Source organism: Neltuma alba, unplaced genomic scaffold (assembly GCF_004799145.2).
Source record: "Neltuma alba isolate B1F8T4 unplaced genomic scaffold, ASM479914v2 tig00013558_pilon, whole genome shotgun sequence".
Lineage (NCBI taxonomy): Eukaryota > Viridiplantae > Streptophyta > Magnoliopsida > Fabales > Fabaceae > Neltuma > Neltuma alba.
The window spans coordinates 128,241-151,551 of record NW_021637764.1 but is presented as its reverse complement, the minus strand read 5'-3'; the positions used below and the strand labels follow the sequence as shown (position 1 = coordinate 151,551).

The 23,311-nt window shown below is 34.8% G+C and overlaps 4 protein-coding genes across 8 annotated transcripts in view; 1 reads left to right on the top strand and 3 right to left on the bottom strand.

Moving 5' to 3' along the window:
- Nucleotides 1-1,580: 1,580 nt before the first annotated feature.
- On the bottom strand, nucleotides 1,581-7,153 carry LOC114738220 (putative CCA tRNA nucleotidyltransferase 2). 2 transcript variants are annotated; one of them, XM_028926253.1, is made up of 15 exons: nucleotides 6,815-7,153; nucleotides 6,560-6,690; nucleotides 6,293-6,410; nucleotides 5,899-5,954; nucleotides 5,676-5,725; nucleotides 5,484-5,582; nucleotides 4,399-4,508; nucleotides 4,141-4,268; nucleotides 3,787-3,853; nucleotides 3,559-3,642; nucleotides 3,252-3,314; nucleotides 3,004-3,145; nucleotides 2,470-2,628; nucleotides 2,253-2,347; nucleotides 1,581-2,147 (listed from the first exon to the last, which is right to left on the bottom strand). In XM_028926253.1, the coding sequence occupies exons 1-15, from the start codon at nucleotides 7,151-7,153 to the stop codon at nucleotides 2,043-2,045; spliced, it is 1,746 nt and encodes a 581-aa protein (XP_028782086.1). In that variant the 3' UTR covers nucleotides 1,581-2,042. The 2 variants fall into 2 exon arrangements, with proteins under 2 accessions (XP_028782086.1, XP_028782087.1); XM_028926254.1 differs by having other exon boundaries at nucleotides 3,562-3,642.
- Nucleotides 7,154-9,204: 2,051 nt separating this feature from the next.
- Nucleotides 9,205-11,251, top strand: LOC114738211 (alpha-(1,4)-fucosyltransferase). Its single transcript, XM_028926238.1, has 3 exons — nucleotides 9,205-9,663; nucleotides 10,030-10,203; nucleotides 10,685-11,251. Exons 1-3 carry the CDS (start codon nucleotides 9,205-9,207, stop codon nucleotides 11,249-11,251), a joined length of 1,200 nt encoding a protein of 399 aa, XP_028782071.1.
- A 1,910-nt stretch (nucleotides 11,252-13,161) lies between these two features.
- On the bottom strand, nucleotides 13,162-17,430 carry LOC114738207 (alpha-(1,4)-fucosyltransferase). 4 transcript variants are annotated; one of them, XR_003739502.1, is made up of 5 exons: nucleotides 16,784-17,430; nucleotides 14,934-15,107; nucleotides 14,129-14,851; nucleotides 13,797-13,881; nucleotides 13,162-13,628 (listed from the first exon to the last, which is right to left on the bottom strand). XR_003739502.1 is itself a non-coding variant. In XM_028926234.1 (3 exons), the coding sequence occupies exons 1-3, from the start codon at nucleotides 17,258-17,260 to the stop codon at nucleotides 14,285-14,287; spliced, it is 1,218 nt and encodes a 405-aa protein (XP_028782067.1). In that variant the 5' UTR covers nucleotides 17,261-17,430; the 3' UTR covers nucleotides 13,929-14,284. The 4 variants fall into 4 exon arrangements, 1 of the variants encoding a protein (XP_028782067.1); XR_003739503.1 differs by having other exon boundaries at nucleotides 13,162-13,616; XR_003739501.1 differs by lacking the exon at nucleotides 13,797-13,881.
- A 5,397-nt stretch (nucleotides 17,431-22,827) lies between these two features.
- Nucleotides 22,828-23,311, bottom strand: part of LOC114738209 (protein SHOOT GRAVITROPISM 6) — a 34,575-nt gene continuing 34,091 nt past the window's right edge. The window contains exon 7 of the transcript XR_003739507.1: nucleotides 22,828-23,089. The gene's annotated coding sequence lies outside the window, so the exon portion shown is untranslated. The remainder of the gene's footprint in view (nucleotides 23,090-23,311) is intronic.

Below are 23,311 nucleotides of genomic sequence, written 5' to 3'. Positions count from 1 at the left end.
TTTCATAATTAAATTTTTCTAATGGAATTTTGAAATCTAAATAGCATTTATTCTATTCTTAATATAAGATCTATTTAACTAATTTAATTAGATTAAGAAAGTCAGAAAAGTTAGCTAATTATAAAAAATATAATATTTTTTTCCTAAAATACTATAATAATCTTTTTTAATATCCTCCCTCTTTTTTCTATTTAATTATGGTTGAGGATATGTATAATTTAAGAAAAATTAATAAATAAAAAAATATGTCTTATATTAAGAACCAAATAAATAATTCTTATTTTAGATATAGAAAAGAGTCATATTTACTAGCGAAATTAAAGGGGAGTTTGAATCACCGTAAAAGCACTTTTAGAAAGTGTTTTTATGTAAATTGAAACAAAAATTTTCTCATATGCTTACTTTATACATCGTAAAATCTAGAGTTGTACTCCTTAATTCACTCAAATTTAATTTCTTGCCCAACTCATCAGTCTAAACAACATATATAACCTCCATGCATATCTAAACGTATGTAAAGAATTTAGATTCAATTTTTAGGTAAGATTAAATGGTTAATCACCACATGCATGCAGAAATTTGGTGTTTAAAATTATAAGTGAAAAAGCATAGTACTACGACACAAAGAATCCAAACAAGTGGACATGGCTTGAGATTAAACTCATCATGTACATGCAGAATTTTGTGTTTTTCCCCCCCCTGTTCACCTTTGTTGTTTGCTTTTTGATTTATTCTGAGTTTATTGCAATGATGTATCTACTTGCTAGGAAAAACAAACCCAAAGTGTTTCTGAACTGTTCAAAAATAATTTCAACAGTCTAAATGTCCAAAATTAATTTTAACAGTTTAAATTAAAACTTTTTAATTAATAATTTTTAAATAATAAAATCATTTTTTTAAAAAAAAACTGATAGTTGAGAAATCATTTTTAGACCAGTTATAGGATTTCAATTTTGTCTCTTAACTTAAAAAAATGTATTTTTAATCTTTTAACTCAAATTATTAATCTTAAATAATAATTTTTTTAAAACAATCATGATTGTTTTGAAAATCAATCTTAATATATTAATATCTCATAATGTTCAAGTTCTCAATGTCTTTTTTTTTGTTAATAGTTGTAGAGTTAAAAAAATTAAAAACATATCTTTTATAATTAAGGGATTAAATTGAAACATCACACAAAGTTAAAAAACTAACAATATATTTTAGGGAGAATTACAATAAGATCTAAAAAAAAAGGAAATAATTATTAAAAAAATCTTAATAACAACCTAAACAGTCTGTAATGACAAGTTTCAGAATAAAAAAAAAATTACTTTTAAGACTTAATTTGTAATTATTTTTCTTTTGGAACTCATTGTAATCCTTCCTATACTTTAGCCTTATCTTTAAGATCATGGATGATATGCCCATTAAAACAATTTTTTCAAAAAAAAAAAAATCATAAATCCAGACCATGCAAATTAGATCTCCATGGTCGAGAAACTCAATCCCCGCACATGGAGGGGGACAGGTGACTTGAAGGGGTAACGGGAAGGAGAATGACACTTCAAGATAAAATACAAGGACTCAGTTGAAAATGAAGATAAACTAAAATAACTAAACGATAATTTCTTTTGATTATTGTCAAGCTACGAATGCGGAACATCCATTCAGCAGCTAAAAAGGAAAGCCTGAGATCATAAAACCTCATCTGTGAAATAACCAAGGAAACTAACTTGTGAATCTTGCACAAAAAAGATGAAGGCTAACAAAATCTAAGCCTAAAAAGCTAACAAAACCCTAGAGTTCTATCTGATTATACTTCCCTCAAATTACATTCTATAGCTCCCATATGAACCTTCTTATCTTTCTATTGACAAGAAGTTCGATGTGGTACATTTCCAGGCCCCATCCAGATGAAGTGTTTGTGTGTATCAGTTGTATTTGTATCGATATCAGGGGACTAGCTTGGCTTTGCTGCCTCTATTGTGTTATGTCTCAGTCTCAGTCATTGAAGCCATAAACAGAAGAGAATCAATGATCAAGAAACTCAATGAAGCTCATTCCATTTTCACACGCTTAGAATTGCTTTCCTTCAACCAATCAATGCATTCCTCTGCAGTTCCAGAAGGATGAGCTAGTTGCCAAGCCATTGCCTTGTCAAGCTGTGAGCCAAAAGTGAATCCAAAAGTAAAGATACCTGTGTGAGTGCAATTGTAGACAACATATTTGAACAGTACAGAAACAATGGTAGCTGCACAATAGCTTACCCATTCCTTCACAAGTGGTCCTCCTTTAAGCTGCAAGGCACTCATAACTTCTTTCCCATTGATCAGCGGTTTTACGTCCCAAATATTTTCCAGACCTACAATTTACCAAACATGTCGATCCGTGACCTCGAAAGATTTAGGCGAAGGAGACAGGAAGTATTAAGACTGCCAGATAAGCACATATAGGAGAATGAATAAGATAAGGCACTTAGCTCACCTAGTTTGATTATGGAATTCTCTAGAGTCTTGAATAGATCTCTTCGTTTGCACAGCTGCGAGTGCTCATCCTCAGCCTCACCAATGTCAACGGGATGTACCAATGTGGATATAAAAAGTGCAACTCGCCAATACTCTTTAAGTTCTCTTAAGAGAAAGCCTGCATAAATGCTCATAGGTAAGATAAAAAAGGCTCAGCCTTCAGGCAAGCAATCGTAGAGTGAGCATACTATCACGTCCTATTCCTTGTAATTTCACGGTTAAATTGTCTTTAGTGCCTAAGTTTTACTCAATTTTGAATTTTGAATTAGGTTTCTATGGTCTAAAAATTTGTTATCAGGTCCTAATAGTATAAAAATTTTAAAAGGTTCCTTGAATTGCAACAGAAACCCATTGAAAAAACCAAAATTAGAACGTATCAACATAATCATAAGGATCGCCCAAATGTCAGGGCATTAACTGAGGCTTATATCTGACAGCTGCCCAAGAAATTTCAAAATGCTGGTACAACATCAAGGTGGCAAGAATGTGGTACCTGTCAGTACACGGAGTCTAGAAGATAGAGGGACATCAGCCAAATCCCTCATCCAATCAACATCTAGATTGACATCCCCATTTGATGCAAGACAAGGGATTAATGACATCAATTTATATGATGATTGGTGTAATTCAAGCACCTGCATCAAGAAGAACAAACACAAACAAACAAAATAATTCAAATATTAACCGGAGTCGGAATACAGTAAACTATTCAGAATTCACTCAGTAGAGATGAGAACTGACCTTTTCTGCATCTTTACCTTTTCTCTTGAGAGACTCCCGGATGATATGATTGACAACGGGAATCTGCAATTAAAAACATATTAGCCAACCCAACAAGCAATTTACTTGAAATAATAGCTGCAAGAAGAAAAGAACATGAAGGGCGATAATTAGATACCAAAAGAAAAAGAACACATAAGTTGTAAGTATAACATACACTTCAACAGGTTATGCTATATGAACAATTCAGCATGCCCCGAGAAATACATTTTGCATCTTAGCATTATGAGCCACTATACCACAACATCAAATAAGAAGAGGCCAGTACCTCCTTAGCTTTCTTATCTTTGTAAGCGGTACTTCTGAGGGGGAGAAACAAAGCAGCATACAGGGTTAATCTCCTTTGTTCATCCTAAAACACACAGCAAAGCGTTGTTTACTATCATGAAAACCTAAAAAGGAAAAGGAATGACCTTGAACAAAACTCCTTAGTTACTAGGGAAATAAGTGAATCAAGAATATGAGGTAAAAATGGTTAACTTAGACCATTACTTACAGTAAAGCTTGATTCTCCAACTAAATGGATAAGATTCCACGTGGTATCCAGGTAATTAATGCAATGCCTGAATAAAGAAGAATTATCAATTGATCAGCATGACCAGCCAAAATATCCAAACCTCCATGGAACTTGAAATCTTCAGACATCAAAGAAGCATAATCTTATTGTATGTCATTCCAACTGTTTCATGTCCACAGACAGGCATAGGGTTTTTACCACTTTAATCATAATTTTATTTTATAGTCTAGATGAAAAATAATGGTTTTGCACTGTTGTACCAACATATTAATATACAAAATTTTAAAACATGATATAAAGAGCAAATGCAGATCTCCAATTTATAAACTAGACCTGTCACATCCATCAGTAATAGGAGGCTCAAACCCGGGAGGAAGACTGAAGACAACCCAAAATAATGTCAGATCACATATATAAGTTATTGCTTTGACAGGTTGGTTTCCAGATACCATTAGATCAATCTACAAAATAGAGACAAAAAGTATAAATAACTAACTGTGCTGCATAGAGTAAATAAAAGCAATTTTCCATAAGAAATCAAGACAAACTCCAAAGAACCAAAAAAGGTGAAATGCAAGATTGCAAAAGTACTTCTGTTCCAATTCGCTCTCTGCTAATTTTAGCAGCCAGTGCTTCTTTTACTTCATCACATGCTGCAGCTCTCTTCAGGTCTTCATCAAGAGTAAAATCAAATCTAGCACCTACAATGATATTAAACAATGTCCACCAGTTTAGAAGAGATAGCAATAAAAATATTAGCAGAAGCAAACACACAAAAGTTTAGGTCTTCATCAAGAGTAAAATCAAATCTAGCACCTACAATGATATTAAACAATGTCCACAGTTTAGAAGAGATCGCAATAAAAATATTAGCAGAAGCAAACACAAAAAGTTTATGTGATAGTGTCAAGAACTAATGGCACGTGTATAAATGTTTGGGGGATGAAATATAACAGAATGAAAGAGTTGAAGTAGATTCGGCCAACGTTTGATAGATTTTTTAAGGATGGAGTGGAGTAGCACGGGATGGCCTCCAAGATCACTGCTCATCATGCAAACTCCCAATTGCTGTGTCCCTCCTAACTGAGGGATCAAGAATGGAATGGAATAGACATGAGGTACAAATACAACTTATCCTCCTTGGCTAAAAGCTTGCTAGATTGTAAAGAATATTCACAAGCCAATCACTACATTTCACTAATGACTCCTTTCATTACCTCATTAAACTGCCAAACATTGGAATGAAATGACCTTCCATTTCATTCTATTCCGTCATAAACTCCCAAACATAGCCTATGGATATGGATCTCGAACTTTTAAACTTCACACAAAAAAATTTTTAGCCTTCCAGCCTAAAGTTCGGTTCTATTCCTTGATGAAACACCTATCTGTTTATTCCCAAACATAACAGGGAGCGAAATGTCCTGATTTCACATCATATGAACTAATAATAATGTCTCCACTAAACAAGCTAGGAATTACAAGAACTGAGAATTTCATCAGTCCAGACGAACAGTAGGAAGGGCTTCGTCCACTAACAAAGCATAGTACACAAGCAATGTCTGTAGCTTTTGCTAGAAAAGGATAAACTAATTCACATGCTTAACTCACATAAGAAAATTTAACCAATAATATGCATGTGCAGTAACAAACACTTCATGAAAATTATGCCATACCAAAACGAATGGCTCGAAGAACTCTTAATGGATCATCCAGAAAGGTTTCCTTTGGAGGCAAAGGAGTCACTATCTTTCCAGATTTCAGGTCAGAGATACCTGCAGGGAACCAAAAAGAAAAACAGATTGACAGATAAATGGGCATTGTGCATCTCCAAACAACTTATTCAGGGAATTATGATCTGTTTCCACCTCTTTTAGTAAAATCTTCAACTGAGTCAGTGTTGATATTGTAGAATAAGCTGTCAAGGACAACCATGTATGAGACTATCCTCCAGAATATGAGCAGGAGCAAAATAAATATAAATGCGCATGTGACCAACAGATAAATAGAAGGAACTGGATCTTATGATCGTTAATTTTGTCATGCCATGTGCATAAAACTGTTAAAAATTTTATAAGTAAAGAAAGATGCCTGTTTATGGTCAAGTCCCTCCTATACGCATCTTCTTCAGCAGTGCCAAATCTTTGCTGTTACACACAAGATATAATTTTAATCCTGGCATTTGACTTGGATAGTGTGCATTTTAAACAATTTCCAGAACACCATTCAACTTTGCGAAAAATACACTTAGCATTGAGCAAAACAAGAAAGAAAGGCACAATCGCACATGAAAACAACTTCTAGTTAAAGCAGGTGACTAATTATGGGAATAAAAGGGCAAAGTTTCATCCAAACAAAGTCCCTCAGTCTAACAAGAAAACTATTAATGATATTCATTTTCAAACCAAACTAAACATATAAGTAAACTTGAAATCCTAATAGAACAAACAATCCATTCGAAAATAAAGAAGTACCAATCATATACCTTGGTAGGAATGCGGCTATTTTCAGCATACTCTTCACTCCTCAAGTTTACAAAATCAATCCAAATATCAAACAGGCGCATCCTCGCAGTCTCCAAGTGTTTGGATTGATCCGGGTTACTGCAAAAGTTGAAGTTCCGTGTGAAAAATTATCCAGTAGAATAGTGGCAGGACCAACCACCAAAGAAATCCTCCTTTAATTATATAAACGACATTCAACGAAAACACATTACAGATAATATAGAAATTACAGCGAAGCTTATACATACCTCTCAATAACACAGACTCCTTGCGCATCCTCACCCACTGACAACAAGTACTCCCTCACCTTATCTACAAATTCAGTACCCATCATATTGTCGAGAGCGATGTCAATATCATAGCAATCTTTTCCCAGAAGCTGCAAAAGAAACAAGCACCCAATAGTTTTATACTTTCAACAAACAATTAATCGTCATTTAAAAAAATGCATTTTCAAATTACACAAAAAGGGGAAAAAAAAAACACCCAGTTGATCAACATACCTTGTCCCGAACCCATCCACCAGCAACTCGAAGCTGAGTCTCCAAACCGAACTGGCGAAGGGTAGCCAGGAGCCTATCAAAGATCTTCTTCTCCATATCGGACAGTTCAATCCTGTCCCTCACTTGATGACGCAACGGTGAGCTCGTGGCCATTGATGCGTAACTCAGAAACCCAAGGGTTTTAGCTCTGAGGCGGGGTTTGGCGGGGCTCCAAGAATTAGAGATAGAAAGAGAATGCCGGAAAGAAACGAACTTTGAGAATTCCTCGAGGCTATACGACGAGGGAAGCAGAAGTTGAAGGGGCTGGAGCTTTATAACGCTTCTCAGAGCGGTTCCCATGAGGCATTTGAATTATCACCTAAAGTCCTAAAACTTCCTTGCCATGTCCCGTTGAAACTATTGTTTTTCATCGAAAGTTAAGGCCAACTTGAGTTCATTCAGTCAAAAAATTTTAAACATTATATATTAAATATTAAAAATTAAAATAAAATAAATTGAAAGTTTTTTGGATAAAACTTTTTTTGCCAACAATCTTTTCCTATAAAATTAGATACATCTTTTATATACCACGGGAGTATTTGGATGTAAATCAAACTATAGTTTCAAAAGCGTTTTTACGGTTTAGAAAAATAAATATGTGAAGGAGTATAATACTTTTCAGGTTGCCAAACATCACATTTCATTCTTTTGAACGGAGATGATACTTTTCAAGGTGCTGTGGAGACATCTCTCTCAACACATATTCAAATCTTAATTCGGGCAAAAACAAAATCGCCACCGTAAAAAACTAGTCTTTTCCTGTATACTTTTTTTTTTTTAATGTAAAGTCTTGGCCACGTGGGTCTTTTATTTTAAGCCCAGATTTATGGACCATTTGAAGCAAGCGGCCCAACCGGCTGCGCCCGACTTGGTAATAAATTTGGAGATAATTTAATTGAGAGAAAGACACAAAAGATCTTGAAATTACGTTATTACCGTAAACTCTTAAGGACTAATTTGAAATTAAATTTTGTAGTGAGATCATGTAAATACCCTTAATTTTCAGGCAAAAAAAATAAAATGACAACTCAGTTTAATAAATAACACCAATAAATAAGACGGTGACAGAAATTAAGTCATTTCACAAAGAAAGTTAATTCTATAATACCTGGTCTTTAATATAAAATCTAGTTGAGTAATATGGAGAGATTAAAAAATTAGTTAAATTAGATATTTGCAACAAAAATGTGTTGTATTTATTAGAATACCTTTGTTAATTATGTGTATTAGTTAGAATTACCATTTGATAGAACTTTTAACATGTGCAACTAGTCAACTACTATAAGGATTACTTTAAAAAAATAGATAAATATAAAAGACCAAGTAGATTGGGGTTTTATATTAGAACCAGACTAAAAGTCAAACAAACTCTTATATTAAGAAACGAAAGCAATAGTTCTTTAAGTGCTTCATGAGAAACTATTTTGGTATTTCCAACTTTCCATATTTTGCTTAAGTGCCATTCTCCCTAATTAATTTCAAGAACCAAATAAGAAGCCTCAGCCTGTTATCATAGATCACTATCACATAACTCATATTATAATAAAAGCCTTAATTTCGGATCTCTACACCACACCTATTCCTGGAATTCCTTACACACAAATGCTTTTGTCTTTTTAACATATTGACTCAGTCTTTATCATCCTCCTCCTTCGCTCTTCATTTTTACGGCCTGGTTCTCCATAATCTGATCTCTTCTATAGTCTAATTCACACCACTTAGGATTGATATTTTTGCACCCTGCAGAACATTTTCTGGGTCACTGATCGTTCAACGTATTCATAAAGATTCATATTTCGATATTCTCGTGAAGAAGGCCATTTGACAATTCTCTACATGTGACTTTTCAATTAAGACTCATTCTTTGGATATTCTTCTCACTGTTTCTTTCCATCGATCATTTCAAAATCAGAACATCACAATATCGTTCATTTATATATATATATATATATATATAGATTTATCTGGCACTGCCGTTCTTTTGGAGCAGCATGCATGAACGCACGCGAGCCCGGTGCCTCAAATCGCCATCAACGCGTGTGTCATCTTCTCCAATTTCTGCATGCTTTCAGTCAACACGTATCTTCCTTCACTTTCCCGAGAAAACAACAAATCTATCTCTGTGCTCACACAAATCTGGACCCAGTTTTCTTTGTATCGATGTATCTGCATTTTTGAGTCTAACAGTGATCGTTTGTTTTCATTCCTGACTTCTCTATATATATGCTTGCTTTCTGGTGTTCTGATCATTTGATATTTAATTTCCTCTGGGAATTAAGATGTTAGAGAGAAAGAGAGTAATTACACGTTGTTGTCCTACTTATAATAAACTCATAGGCATCGTCAATGCAATGTGTTTCGTTGTTCTGATTCTGATGATCTCTGGGACCATCGAGCTCCCTCCATCGATATACTTTTATTCTTTACCTTCATTCAGCATCTTCAATAACGATACTTCAAGCTGGGCTGATATTCATCATGAAGGTCATGGCTTCACCGATCTGCTTGGTGCCTTTAAGGAGTGGGATTCTCAAGTGGGTTGTGATGAGTTTAAGAAGAAACTGCAGAATTATACAGATAATGCTTCTTCTTCTTCTTCTTCTTCTTTCAAAGAAGAGATTCATGGGGTGTGTGAGGGTTTAAAGATGAAGCATGTGAATGTTTTGGTGAAAGGGCCAACGTGGATTCCTGATAATTTGGATAACTTGTACTCTTGTCCGTGTGGTTTGAGCTGCTTGTGGACTAAATCTCCTGTTCTTGCTGATAAACCTGATGCTCTCTTGTTTGAAAGCACTAAGCCTCCACTTCGGGTACACATATATATCTCTTCTTTAGTTTTGATCAGCTTTAGTTAGTGATCAAGATGTGTTTGATTGAAAGCACCAATGAAAATAAGAACCGGGTGTTTTATATATATGGATGAAATTAGGAATTGGGTGTCTTTTGGATAAAGTGATGAAACTAAATCTTATTCATATATGGTACATTTGAATCAGAATTTGATCTCTTTTTTTTCATCTTTTTGGGATATACAGAGTGAAAGTCAATAATGGCGTCTTCAGCAGGAAAATACTTGTATGATAGAGCATCTTAGATAGGCAGAATAATAGTGATTAGACATATCAATATTTACAAGTGTGCTTGTTGTTCATGATTGATTCATGTGTTATGAACAGAGGAAGGTTGGAGAACCAGTAAGGGTATATATGGATCTGGAACCAGACAGAAAAAGAACAGGCCGTGAGGACATATTCATCAGTTATCATGCTGATGATGATATCCAGACAACCTATGCCGGTGCCTTCTTCCACAACAACCGAAACTACCACGTTTCCTCTCACAAGAACACTGTAAGTCCTCGTCCATTCTTCATACTAATAATAATAATAATAACAATAATCCCTTATCCACTAAATAGTTTTTGACATTAATTATGAGGTTCATATATACATAATCTCTTCCTTCCATATTAGAAAGCTTGAGAAATTTTTTAAATATTACATTTCTTTTAGGAAAGACACTAATGGTCTAAGTCTGAAGTTATAAGCAGAATTGAACTTATGACTTCTTATTTATAAGGTTACTTTCATACTGTCATGCCACTAGGTTATAAGGTCATTGGCTCAAAGTGTATGTTACATGAAATGTAACGAAAGAGTATTTTTCCTTTTTTAAATATTACATTCTTTTTTGAAAGACACTAATAATCTGGTCTTGAGGTTACAAGCAGAATTGAACTCATAACTTCCCACTTATAGGGTCACTCTCATGCAATCATGCCATTGAGTTATAAGGTTATTGGCTCAGAAAATAGTATTTTTCATCTTTCAGGGCCCATTAGTGTACTGGTCATCGTCCCACTGTGTATCCAAAAGAAACAAGATAGCTCAAAAGCTTCTCTCAATGTTGCCTCACCATTCCTTTGGCAAGTGCCTCAACAACGTTAATGGCAGAAACAAGGCTCTCTCCTTCTACCCTCACTGTACCCAATCTTCTTCCCCAAGATGGTGGGACCACCTTCACTGTGCCATGTCCCACTACAAGTTCGTCCTCGCCATAGAAAACACCTGGACGCAAAGCTACGTCACAGAGAAGCTCTTCTACGCCTTGGATTCCGCCGCCGTCCCCATCTACTTCGGAGCTCCGAACGTCGACGACTTTGTGCCGCCACATTCCGTCATCGACGGCTCCACGTTCAGCAGCCTGGAAGATTTGGCTTTGTACGTTAAGGCTTTGGCTAATGATTCAGTGGCTTATGCAGAATATCATGCTTGGAGAAGATGTGGTGTGCTGGGCAATTATGGAAGAACCAGAGGACTTAGCCTCGACTCTTTGCCTTGTAGGCTGTGTGAACTTGTTAGCAGAAAAGGGGGAAGAAATGCAGAGTCCAATTCATGAGATTTGCTTCTAATTAATCTCTTTGTAGAACTTAGACATGGCTTTAACATATAGGTGAAGTTACTTAGGAAGTGTTTAGATGGAATCAAAGATTTTAAAAGTACTTTTATGGTGTGTGAAGTAAATAGTGGAGGAGTTTGTCTCGTTTTGTGGAAAAGTATTTTTGAGAAGTACTTTTAGGTGCTTCCAAACATCCTTTTAATTGTACACATAAGATAATACGTGAATATCTCATACTTACGTATTTGATGAGTTTTGGGTTTCTTCATGATTGAATTGAATCAGATATTGTTTGTATCTAAAGTTACTTGATATTGTATTTATGTACACGATAGAATGTTTGATGAATGATCAGTTACCATACAGGGCAACAAGTATTTCGCTTCAACATTATTTTATTCACTGAGTTCCTCACATGATTAAATTTTGGTTTAATATGATTGTTAGTTATTATGGTTTGATTTAGTCCTTATAGTCTCAAATTGAAATCGTTGGTTATAGTCTCCATAATTTCATAATTTTTTAGTATGAATTTAACGAATAATTCTTATACTTTTAACAAGTTTTAGTTTTAATTCTTATACTTAATTTCAAACCAAATTTTTATAAAACTATATGGATCAAAAACAATAATTTGAAATAATAAGGACTAAAAATCAAAATTCAATTAAATTATAAGAACTAACAATGATATTAAAGCATAAAATTTTTTTATATGAATAAACAATTTTAACCTTTATTTTTTTAAAATAATTTCTACCTTTATTTATTATTGTGTAATTCTACTTTCTATTTACTTGGAAAGTATATATATTAAATAAGGTTAAAATTAAAAAGTAACTGTTAATGCAGAAGTAGTGAGCTTTAAAATATTTTCCTGAATCAAAATTTGGTGGAAGTGCAATTTTACCCACGACTATACAATTTTACTTCTAATCTTTTTAGTGATGTAATTTTATCTATGATTTTTGGATAAAATTGCAAAAAAAAAAAAAAAAGATCCGCTTCAAAATATGGTGTAAATAAACATTGGTTTGCCTTCAATAAAACAGGTGACTTATAAATAGGATGATAAAAGTATTAAGTTCAATTTTGTTAAATAAAGGGTTAATATCACCTTTAATTTGATTTTTTTTTTGTTTTAGTCTCTAAAATTTGAGTTCTTTATTTTGATTTTTGAAATTTGAAACAAGTGGTTTTGATCTCAAGAATGTAAACTTGTTTTGGCTTTGTTCCATAATTAAGGAACAAAATTTTTTAAACCAAACCAAAATAAAGTTAAATTTAAAAAATCAAAACCAATTGTTTCAAAGTTGAGGGACTAAAACCAAAATGAGATCAACGTTCTAGGACCAAAATCACTTGTTCAAAACTAAAATGAGATCAAATGTCATGAACTAAAAATGATATTAACTAAAGAAAAAAAGAGTCCAATGACGTTCACTTTTGTCATTTTACCACTAACGTGTGTATTGGAACCTGCGAATTTTTCAACCACTTGCTATTTCAGTTACCCATTTGACCAAATACTCAAATCCATTGGTTAAGGCTTCAGTTTAATCACTTAAACCGATGATTTGATCTCCGAGTTACTTTAACAAATATATTGAATATTCTCAGAGTCAACAACTCTCGTGCCGTAACCTATACATGACAATGACTGAGTTCAGTTAAGTTTGTTATTTCCAAAGGCTACATTCATTAATTTCCCCCCAGAAAGAAAATTATTAAAAAATTTCTCATTCTACTAAACAGCATAGAATTGTTTTCTGGCCTGTGTTCTGTAACAATGAATACTGGCGGTGGAGGTAAGAACAAGAAGAAAGAAGTAAAAGAGGCCAAGGTACAGTCGTGGAAGGACAAGAAGGAAGCTGCTGATAAGGAAGAAGCGGACCTAAGAAAGGACATAGAAAACCTCAAAACATGGGTATTTCCTTTTTGTCTTCTTCTCGCTACAAGTTTCCTTCAATTTATAGGCTTTTTGAGCAAACCCATGCTCCTCAAGAACTCAAAAAAAGGTCTGAGTCTGTATCATTTCAAACAGGTTGATATGATGCAATCTATGAACAAACAGCAGGTGAAGGATTATCTCAAGAACAGACCTGATGATTTGAAGAAGATCAAAACGTGCCAAAAGAGCCAAAAGAGCAAGACAAAGGTAAGAGAGAGGAATACAAATTTGCAGGGTATAATTTTTTTTGGCCCTTGTAATGCACTAGATGTTCAATCAGATGAGTTTTATACTGCAGATTCAGTGTACTGGGAAGTCCAAATCTTCAGTCCATAGTGGGATAATGGCTTCAGTTTGGAAGTTCCACAAGGACTAGAATCCAGAAGACAATCGCCTCCAATGTCTTCATTCTCTCTATTAGACCTCCTACAACAAGATTATTGATCAGTTTCTTTTTTAGATTGAATCTATCTCCTAAAGGTCTTTTTCATGACTGTAGCAATCCACTGCCTTAGGTGTCTGCTGAAGTTTTCAGCACCTGGCCACCTTCAATCAAGAATTTTCAAGGGGAAAAGTTTCAGAAAAGAAAATTACCTAATAAATAAGTAAATGATAGAAAACCTACTCTGCCGAATACATGGGGCCCCACCACCCTCATACCAATTGTTCTAGAGGTAACCTATAGGTGGTTACAGAAAATAGTCTGAGGTTTAAACAGAACTGGGGTGAGTAAAAGGGGAAGTTACTTTTCAGGACTGAAAATTCACGACAAATTACATCAAAAGATCTGCAAAAAATTCTCACATTCCCCATTTTGCATATGTACAATATGAAAATGATACGTGGTCGTCGTCATCAACAATTTATAGTGTAAGCTGGATTCACCAGGAGGGGTTAAATGTGAAAACAGGAATGAAAAGAAATACCTTATATTTTTTTTACCGTCTGAGTTGAGCCTGCTATGTGATCTAGTTCTATAACTTTCCTTTGCGAGACAAGAAATTAGCCTCTATACAGCCTGTCCAACCAGAATTCAAAGCATCACTAACATGAAGTCCTAAAATTTCAGCAAAAAGCTCAACCTAGCCTCTTGCATTTCTTCCTCCTCCCCTGCTAACAGCTTCACATAACCGGCACGGTAGCGTGTCAAGACTCAGTGCTCGAGTTTTTCGATAGTTCCCTAACACACCGCACCTTCTCCATGCATGGTATTCTGCATATGCCGCTGGGTCATTAGCTAGGGCCTTCACATAAGATGCCAGTTCTTCCAACGATCTGAATTTTGTACCATCTATTATTGAATGTGGAGGGACAAAATCCATGACATTTGGTGCACCAAAATAAATAGGAACTGCACCAGAGTCTAAGGCATAAAATAACTTCTCCGTCACATAACTATCTGTCCAAGTGTTTTCAATTGCGAGAACAAATTTGTAGTGAGACATGGCACAGTGTAAGTGATCCCACCATTTTGGGGTAACATTGCCATCGTTTGCACATTCAGGGTAAAAGGACAGGGCCATGTCCAGACCACCAACATTATTTAGGCACTTCCCAAATGAATGGTGAGGTAGCAAACTGAGAAGTTTCTTGGCAAGTTTGTTCCTTTGAGAAAGGCACCGTGATGAAGACCAATAGACAAGTGTATCCTGGAAATGAAAAATTAGACCATGTCAGTACAAGATCTTATTCTTGACATTCTGATTCAGTCTCGTATGGCATATGACTTACATCGTTTTTATAAGGTGAGATGTGGTAGTTTCGGCCATTGTGAAACAGAGCACCAGCATATGTTGACTGGACGTCATCTCCAGCATGATAACTGATATACAGATCTTCTTGACCTGATCGCTTCCTCCCAGCTTCAAGATCCATGTACACACGAAGTGGTTCTCCCATGCGTCTCTGAAATAAAAAGTAGGCATGAAAAAGCAAGCCAAGTGGAATCTCATTTACTGCATTATTATCAACAAAATAAAGTCCTAAAAGCCCACCATGAAACGAGAAGAAGCATTTATGAAGGTAAGAAATTATGTTAAACATCTCTAACTGGCAAGGATGGCATAATTACCCCATCGAGACGCAATAAATAAATAAACAAAGGCAAAACGAAGACCTTAAATACATAAAAGCTCAACCTCCAGGATATTCATAATTTTAGATTGCACGTATCATGTGACAGAATAAAGAAAGGAATTCCTACTATTGCAACTTCTACACCGGCTGAAGTGAGTATTTTAGATGAGCCAATAACTTCAAAGCGGTTCTAAACATCAGTCAATAATCTCTGGTCAAGAAGATGATCAGTGCAGGCAACATAAGCTTAACATTTTTGCCAAAGGGCATATGTGTTTAAACTATTTCAATCTCAAGTTTCCTGATATTGAAAAGCCTGCATTGCAAGTAAAACGACACTATCCATAGTTACGTCCTATGGCAACAAGAAAGATAGATAGATGTTATGGAACAACAATTGGGACCACAAGTCTTAAAATTTCATCAACAAAACATTCAGTCCTGGCAAATTTCTTTAGAACTCCATTCGTCTTGAGTATAACTAAGGCTGCAACATCTTTAGAAAAGAATTGAAGGATATGTAGCAGCTGTTAACTCTTTCATCTGATTTCTCTAAGTAATTAAAATCCCAAGTAACCCCCACTTTCAATAAATTTTTCCTTCACTTTTCTGTTTTAGTACGTAATTCCAAGCCAACTTATAAATCAAATTTACTAATACTTATCCCCTCAATTCGCATAAGGTTCAAGTCATGAATCATCACCGTCAAAATTTTCTGCATCAAGATTTCTTGGCTAACAAATTTCTTGATCTTCACATACATGCAATACACAGAAATTAAGGGTTGACGACAGAAGCATCTTCTGAGTGATTGTTCTGGGATAATTATGTGCAATATAATTCCAGTCATTTTGTTTTTTTTTTTTGGGGGGGGGGGGGTGTTGAAGAAAAAGGCTTCTTAATACTGACTTAAGCTTCATCTCTAAGGATATAAACATTAGAATCACAACTGCGTGTGTTCTTCCGCTCTACAAAAAAAAAAAAAAAAAAAAACCCTCAACCACCCCCTGTCCCAAAAGAATAGGAGTCCAGCAGAACTAGGAACTGAGAAGGACCAACATCTGACTCATATCGTATGATATGGACAGATTGCAGTTAAATATGAACTCCAAAAGTAAAAACATTAGACAGACAGCAGCATGTGTAAAATTCAACAAAATCTGAGGATCAGCAAGAACTGGTTTCAATAGACCTCATAAGCACCTTTGATCCCACATTGACAAGGGAAGCACTTAACAGGATGATATAATAAATTAATACAATTTGAAGTATCGTGTCATCTAGAGCACTGGACAAGTGTTACGCACAAACAGGCAAAACAACCAAAAGCTTATTGGCTGAGATTACTTGGTCGAATGCACCATCACTAAGTCATGATTATTGCCCTTGTTAAACATACAATATTCATAATCCAAATCAAAATATTTTGATTGTAAAGAAACCTAGCATATCCACTTTCCGCTAATCTGATAGAACCGGGAAAAAAAATTCAATCAAAGACCTACCACAATCGGAGGCGAAGTCGTTTCAAACAATAACGCGTCAGGCTTGTCCGCAACAACCGGCGATTTAGTCCACAAACAGCTCAACCCACATTGGCAGGGGTACAAATTATCTAAATTATCGGGAATCCAAGTCCACCCTTTCACCAAAACGCTGACATGGTTCAATTTCAAGCCCTCACATTTCGAATCACCTCCAATCTCTTGCAAAGAAGAAGGACCCATCGACTTATTCCGCCTTGCCCCATCATATCTCTCCTTGAACCTGGAACAACCCACTTGAGAATCCCATTTTCTGAAGGCATCCACCAGATCAGAAAAGGCTTCTGCTGAGGCTTTGGTTTCTGAAGTTATGGGATCGTTGAGAGATTGGCGTGAAACTGATAGAGAGGGAGACTGGAGGAAACCGAAGAAGATTACGAAGAAGCTGAAAATAAGTATTAATGCCACGGTGATGCTGCTAATGGGTTTCTGGGACATGATGGCGAGGGCAAGATCGAGAATGGGATATGCTATGCTTTCTCTCTGCTTCCTAAAGCAGAGAATGAGAGAGAAAGAGCCAGAAGATGCATGAGAATGAACCGTAGTCCAAGGAGTCAGGTCCAAAGGCAGCAGTCTCCCTCGTCGTTATCGTTACAAGCACGTTATTTGCAGGCAGTTCGGTGGAATAGTCTCCTCGCACAACAGGACGCAGGACTGGCACTGAAGATACTATTTTTATTACTTATCAACCGATTAAAAAAAAGGGGAAATTTTCAACGACAAAGAAATCTTGAAATTATTATTTTTCAATTAAGGCAGCTAATAGTTGAAAATGATAGAAAATAAAATGATACCTGATATGATATTTTGTAAATATAGTCAAATAACTAAAATACCTATATATTAGATAAAAACTATCAAACTTGTCATTGTCAGTATATTTTTTGTTATTGGTTGTTCAACACTTGTCATTATCAGTTCATAATTTGTTAATAAATAACTTGTTATTACTAATACATTTAATGTCATTTGTTATTCAATAATTATCATTACCGATCAAAACTTATTAATAAACTTTTTTATACAAAAGTATTTTAGTGATTCAATTACATTTACAAAATACCGGATCATGCACCATTTTCTTTTATGTCATTTTCAACATGACTAATTTGGAGTATTACATTTTCTAATTTCTTTATTTTCCATTTTCTTAATAAAAAATGCTCGTATTTTTTTACAATAGTTTTTTTTTTTTAGTCAAAACCAAGAAGTCAATTTAAGTGGATGTTTGGAAGCAACTAAATAAACAAGGGAAAATTTCAGTTAAGGACCATTATAGCCAATTTATTTCAAAAAGCTCCTAAAACATTCTGAAACTTCACTGCAAGACTAAAAGGGAAAGTAAACTTAATTCCAAAAACAAAAAGACGCTATTGCCCCTCATAATACTTCTCCTAAAATTTGAAAATAAGGGCCAAAATCCGATGATCAGAAAGTCTTCCCTCTCCCGCTCTACGAACGTGATCCCACTTCGTGAAACCTCTTCCCTCTCCTGCTCTACGAACGTGCTTCCACTCTGCAAAAACTCTTCCCTCTCCCAATCTGCCAAAACTGTCAGACGTTTCCCAAAAATTCTGTTGTCGTCATTCTACCAATGCGTGGTAGTCACTACAACCAGAAGAGAAAGAAGACGAGGCCGACAAAAGAGGAAACTTATAAGGCTATCAACAAAGGAAGAAGAAGGAGGGGAGAAGAAAATACTGAAACCCTTTGGTAAGCCTCATGGTCTACATAAAATATTCTATATTTCTTAGATTGGGTTTATTGAGTAATGAGATAAGCAAGTGGAAGTTTGTATATTAAAGAAGAAGGACCAATTGAAAGGTCAAAGTGTTTGGTAATCACATTTGGGTTTTAACCGAAAAATAGTTACCAGTGCCTCACATAGTATTCGCCCATCACCCATTTTAGCAAATCCTCCAGATCTTGTGAGAGAAAGCTTGTGAGTGGAGCTTTTAGATCACAGAGAGGAATAGGTTTGAGTGAAAGGTTGCGGATAAAGGTTTAAAAGTATTGTTATATTGTTTGTAGCCATTTTGCAGGAATTAAAAGAAGAATTGGGAGGAGCAAATGTTGTCATATGGATTAGGAAAATAGGAGGATTTTGCTTTAACAGGTTGGAATTTGATATTTAGTGGCCTAACATTGAAAGCTAGGCAATTTACATAAAGAATTAGTTAATGAACCACTTGTATATAATAATTTCATGTTTGTAAGAATATAATATTTAGTAGCCTAACAAAGAAAGTTAGGTAGTTTACATGAAGAATTAATTAACTAATCATTTGTACACAACAATGTTATGTCTTGTCCTATAACAAGTAAAGTTAAGAAATTAAATAATTAGTGCACTTACAAGTTTAAGGTTTATGTAAGAAGAAATGTTAGATGGTATGAATTTTAAAGTGTTGTTTAGTCTAATAATTAATGACCTTGTAATTATTGTGTAAAGGCTTAAGAAGATGGCAAAAAAAGAAGCAAAAGTTAGCAGATAGAAAGTATTCAAGGGTGAATTTTGGGAACAAAAGAAAGAGGGGATGCATGGAATGGCAGCAATCACAAATGCAGCTTCAGCAAAATGGAATAAAATGAGTGATACTAACAGGGAACCGTATAAAAAAAAAGGAGCAAGAGCTAATACAAGAGAAAAAGAAGGAGAAATATGTCTCCCCATTTTCCACCCATTGCTCTTCCACCAAATTCAACGAAGTGGCTAAGTTTATAAATAGGAAAGAAAATTTAAAACACACGAAAGAAGAAATGGGTTTGGGCATCTTCTTAATATTACTTAGAATAAGATTCCTAAAGATTTATGTGTGGAATTGATTCATGCATATGATCCCCGAAGTAAACAAATGACCGTAAGGGGAAAGACATTGAAGATAACAGCTAAAGATATGAGAATGGTACTTGGGTTACAAAATAAGGGCTCCAAATTCAAGTTGGATGGCTTCAAGGATCCGGTAAATGAGCTAAAGAAGGGCTATACTCCACTAACATATTCTCAAATTGGGAGAAGATAATGACGAGGACGAAAAGGAAATGTTTGAATTCTATTTTGTTTTTTCCAAACTGGGAACTCTTCTGAGTGCAATCGGAAATGCAAGTGTGAGTGAGAAGGTGCTAAAGGTAATGGCTTGCACAGAAAAAAAAATTGGGAAAATTTTGATTAGGCTTCATTTGCACTTGATAAAGTCAGTGAAGAAATACAACAATACAATAGGGGCAGTAAAGAGGGACAGACCGAGTGCTCCAGAGTTATTGGAGGTGCATCTATTTTTTTATTGGTACCTGTGTATTTGTTTACATAATAAATGATATTGAATTTTTTTTTACTATTAAATTGTTGATGCATTGTCTAATTTGATTTATGAGTTGTTATGTTTTTTTTTCTTCAGCTTTACTTCCTACAAGGGTTCCCTTTGGAAGGAGTTGTACTAAAAGACAAAGAAGTCATTAAACATTGGAATGATAAGGCAGTGAAGAAAAGAATCAAGGTGGAAAAGGAGAATTGTCATGGCATTTTATACACTCTAACCTTTGCTGAAGTTAAGATATCAACACAGCCAGCGACTACTACAAATTTCTAGCATCTAGTGAGTAATACCAATGTAGTAGGGTCTTTTGGTCATATTTAATATATGTTTTCTGACATACATTTTAAATATGCAGGATATTAAAGAGTTTTGGGTAAATTTCAACAATAAATTGAACAATGAGATGGCAAAGATTCAAAGTTATGCTTGTGATGAATTAGTTAAGCTAGAAATCAAATTCTCAATCGAGGATTGAATGAAGAAGTCAATGTTAAATAGCCAAAAGAAGGTGACAAAGATGAGCATGAAGAAGAAAAAAAAGAACACCATAGTGATGAAGATGAAGATGACCAGCCACAAAATGATGAAGTTATCATTGGAGAGCCACTAGAAGAACATCAAACTGGTTAGAAATCGCATGATCATGAACAACAAGAACAAGAAGATGAGGATGAAGAAAACAGTATTCAAGATAAAGATAAAGAAGACAGTGTTCAAGATGAAGATGAAAGAGAAAATGAAGTAGTAGAAAAGGATAGTGAACATGAAAAGGAGAAAGAAACTAAAGAAGGGAACAAAAAAGAAAAAATGGTCACAAAAGCGATGCAACTACCGATAAGGAGGTTAACTAAACGTATAATTCCAGCTGTAAAATCTCCATACATGTCTACTTACACTAGAAAAGTCAAAGTGAGTGAGAAGGATGCATTTTATACTATGTGTACTGAGTGGTGTCAACCAGATGAGGCTGAAGAGTAAGTATCCAGAGTTATTGTGGTAATGATAGCCTGTGAATAATACTAGTATGTAATACTGACTATATCTTTGCACTTTGATATTTGTTGTAAGGTTATAGTAGATATGTTTGAGCATTTTACAAGACAAATAGACCTATAAACAGTTGGTCTTAGTAGGTGGATAAACAACAGAGTATGTGCAATGTTGAATTCAAATTGGTGGGACATATATGAAATTTTGAATGATTTATTAAAGCTCCATTAATCTGCAAATTATGGCTTTGATAGCTCATACTATGAACGCTAACCAAAAGGATAATTTCTATGTGGTTAAAAGACACATATTTGACGCAAGTTTCATGATTAGTGTTATCTCTTGTTAATAGGTAAATGCTTTAAAATGTATAGTCCTCTAACAAATATAGTTAGGATATTAACGTCAAAATTAGTGTATTTACAAGTAAAGTTAGTAACTTCAACATATGTTGTTCTTTAATTTTGGCTGTCATAGACAAAGATGGTGCAGAAACATAGAGCATGGTAAGTGGAGAAACATCTGAACCAAGTACTCCCAGAACACCTGAGGTACAATTTGGGTGAATGTGAATATATTTTTGCACATGTTCTGTTTGTATTGCATTAGTTTTGTTTTGTGTTTGAACCAAGCACACTAAAGTTTTATGTGTTGGACTCACTACATAATGGCGAGGATATAACGAAGCACTGAAAAAAGAAGAAAAAGGATGATCCAGCGTACAGAGGGCAACAAATGATGGCTGAATCTTGTGAGTTCTGTAATTATTCTTCTACTTTTTGGACAACCATAGTATCCCTTATCTGATGGTCATTTCTAATTATCTAGAGGTCACACTTCATTAAAATACTAAGGACAGTGAAGCTTGAGTCGAAGCCATTGGCCACCCCAGATTTAAACAATGTAATCTTGTATCCCATAGTTTATGTCCAAGAGAATATGTGATTTTTAGTTAAGTAAATTTCTTTGTCATGCATTTTCATGCAATTAGATGAGCTAACATTGTGATGTGTTAATTTTTCAGTGATGATTGTGGGATTCAAAATAATCAATCTTTCACTTATAATGCCCCCTTCATATATCAATTTTCTTTCTAAGGTCTTTACAAATTCCCCTCCAACATGAAAGATGCAAAATAATTATTTTCCATTACTGCTAGCCATTTATAATCTGTTGCTATACGTCATTCAAATATAAATTTTAATCAACTTTCAGCAATTAAAGACAGTGTACATTTACAACAGGAATTTAAAAATTAACAACAAAACTATGGGTCTTTAATACACTAAATTGCCATTTTCCTAGACAACTTAAATTTGCAAATTTACGATACGAATGTATATTTTCACAACTTCAAGTTACCTTTTCTCTGTACATTTTCCTATCATGTCACCCATTCCGGCACATTCACCCATTTTCCTTTTATTTCTGCCTCCCAAAGTTCCTTCAACAATGCATTATACTCAATGTTCACCCATTCTCACCCATTTTTCAAAAATCACAAATACCCCATGTTTAACAACTTAAAACAAGAAGAGGACAACAATTTCTTTGTAAAACCAAAATCATTGTCAGATTTTCCTTCACTCACTACCTATTTATCTATATATTTAAATACTCATTTCTCCATTATTCACCCATCATAACCTAGTTGTTCTCACCAAGTCAGATGAAGAAAAAGGAAATTTTGAAAACAAAATTTTACCTCATATGCCAAGCAATAGTAAAAATGACAACGCAACAACGTAGGGCACACTTACAATTTCTCTCACTTGCACCCAACTCTGACATCAACTTCTAGAGACAGCAGAGGGATGCACCCTCAGAATGATGATCGGCCACCGCTTTTCCTCAGTTCATAGTAGTGGAACATCTCCCTTCATCACTGCTGCACTACATGGGGAGGGGAAGAAATGGCACCAACTTCCCCATTTCCCTCTTTCTTCTTTCTTTTACAACACTAAAAAAGAAAGTCTCATTTTCACAGGGCATTTTCATCTTTAACCTTCTGGAATTAATTTCACTTCCCTTCTCAGTCTTGTAGTGAAGTTTCAGAATGTTTTGGGGGCTTTTTGAAATAAATTGGCTATAGTGGTCCTTAACTAAAATCTTCCCAATAAACAAACACTTTTGTATACTATCAAACAAATTTTTTTGTGTATTACTTAGAATAAATTAATGC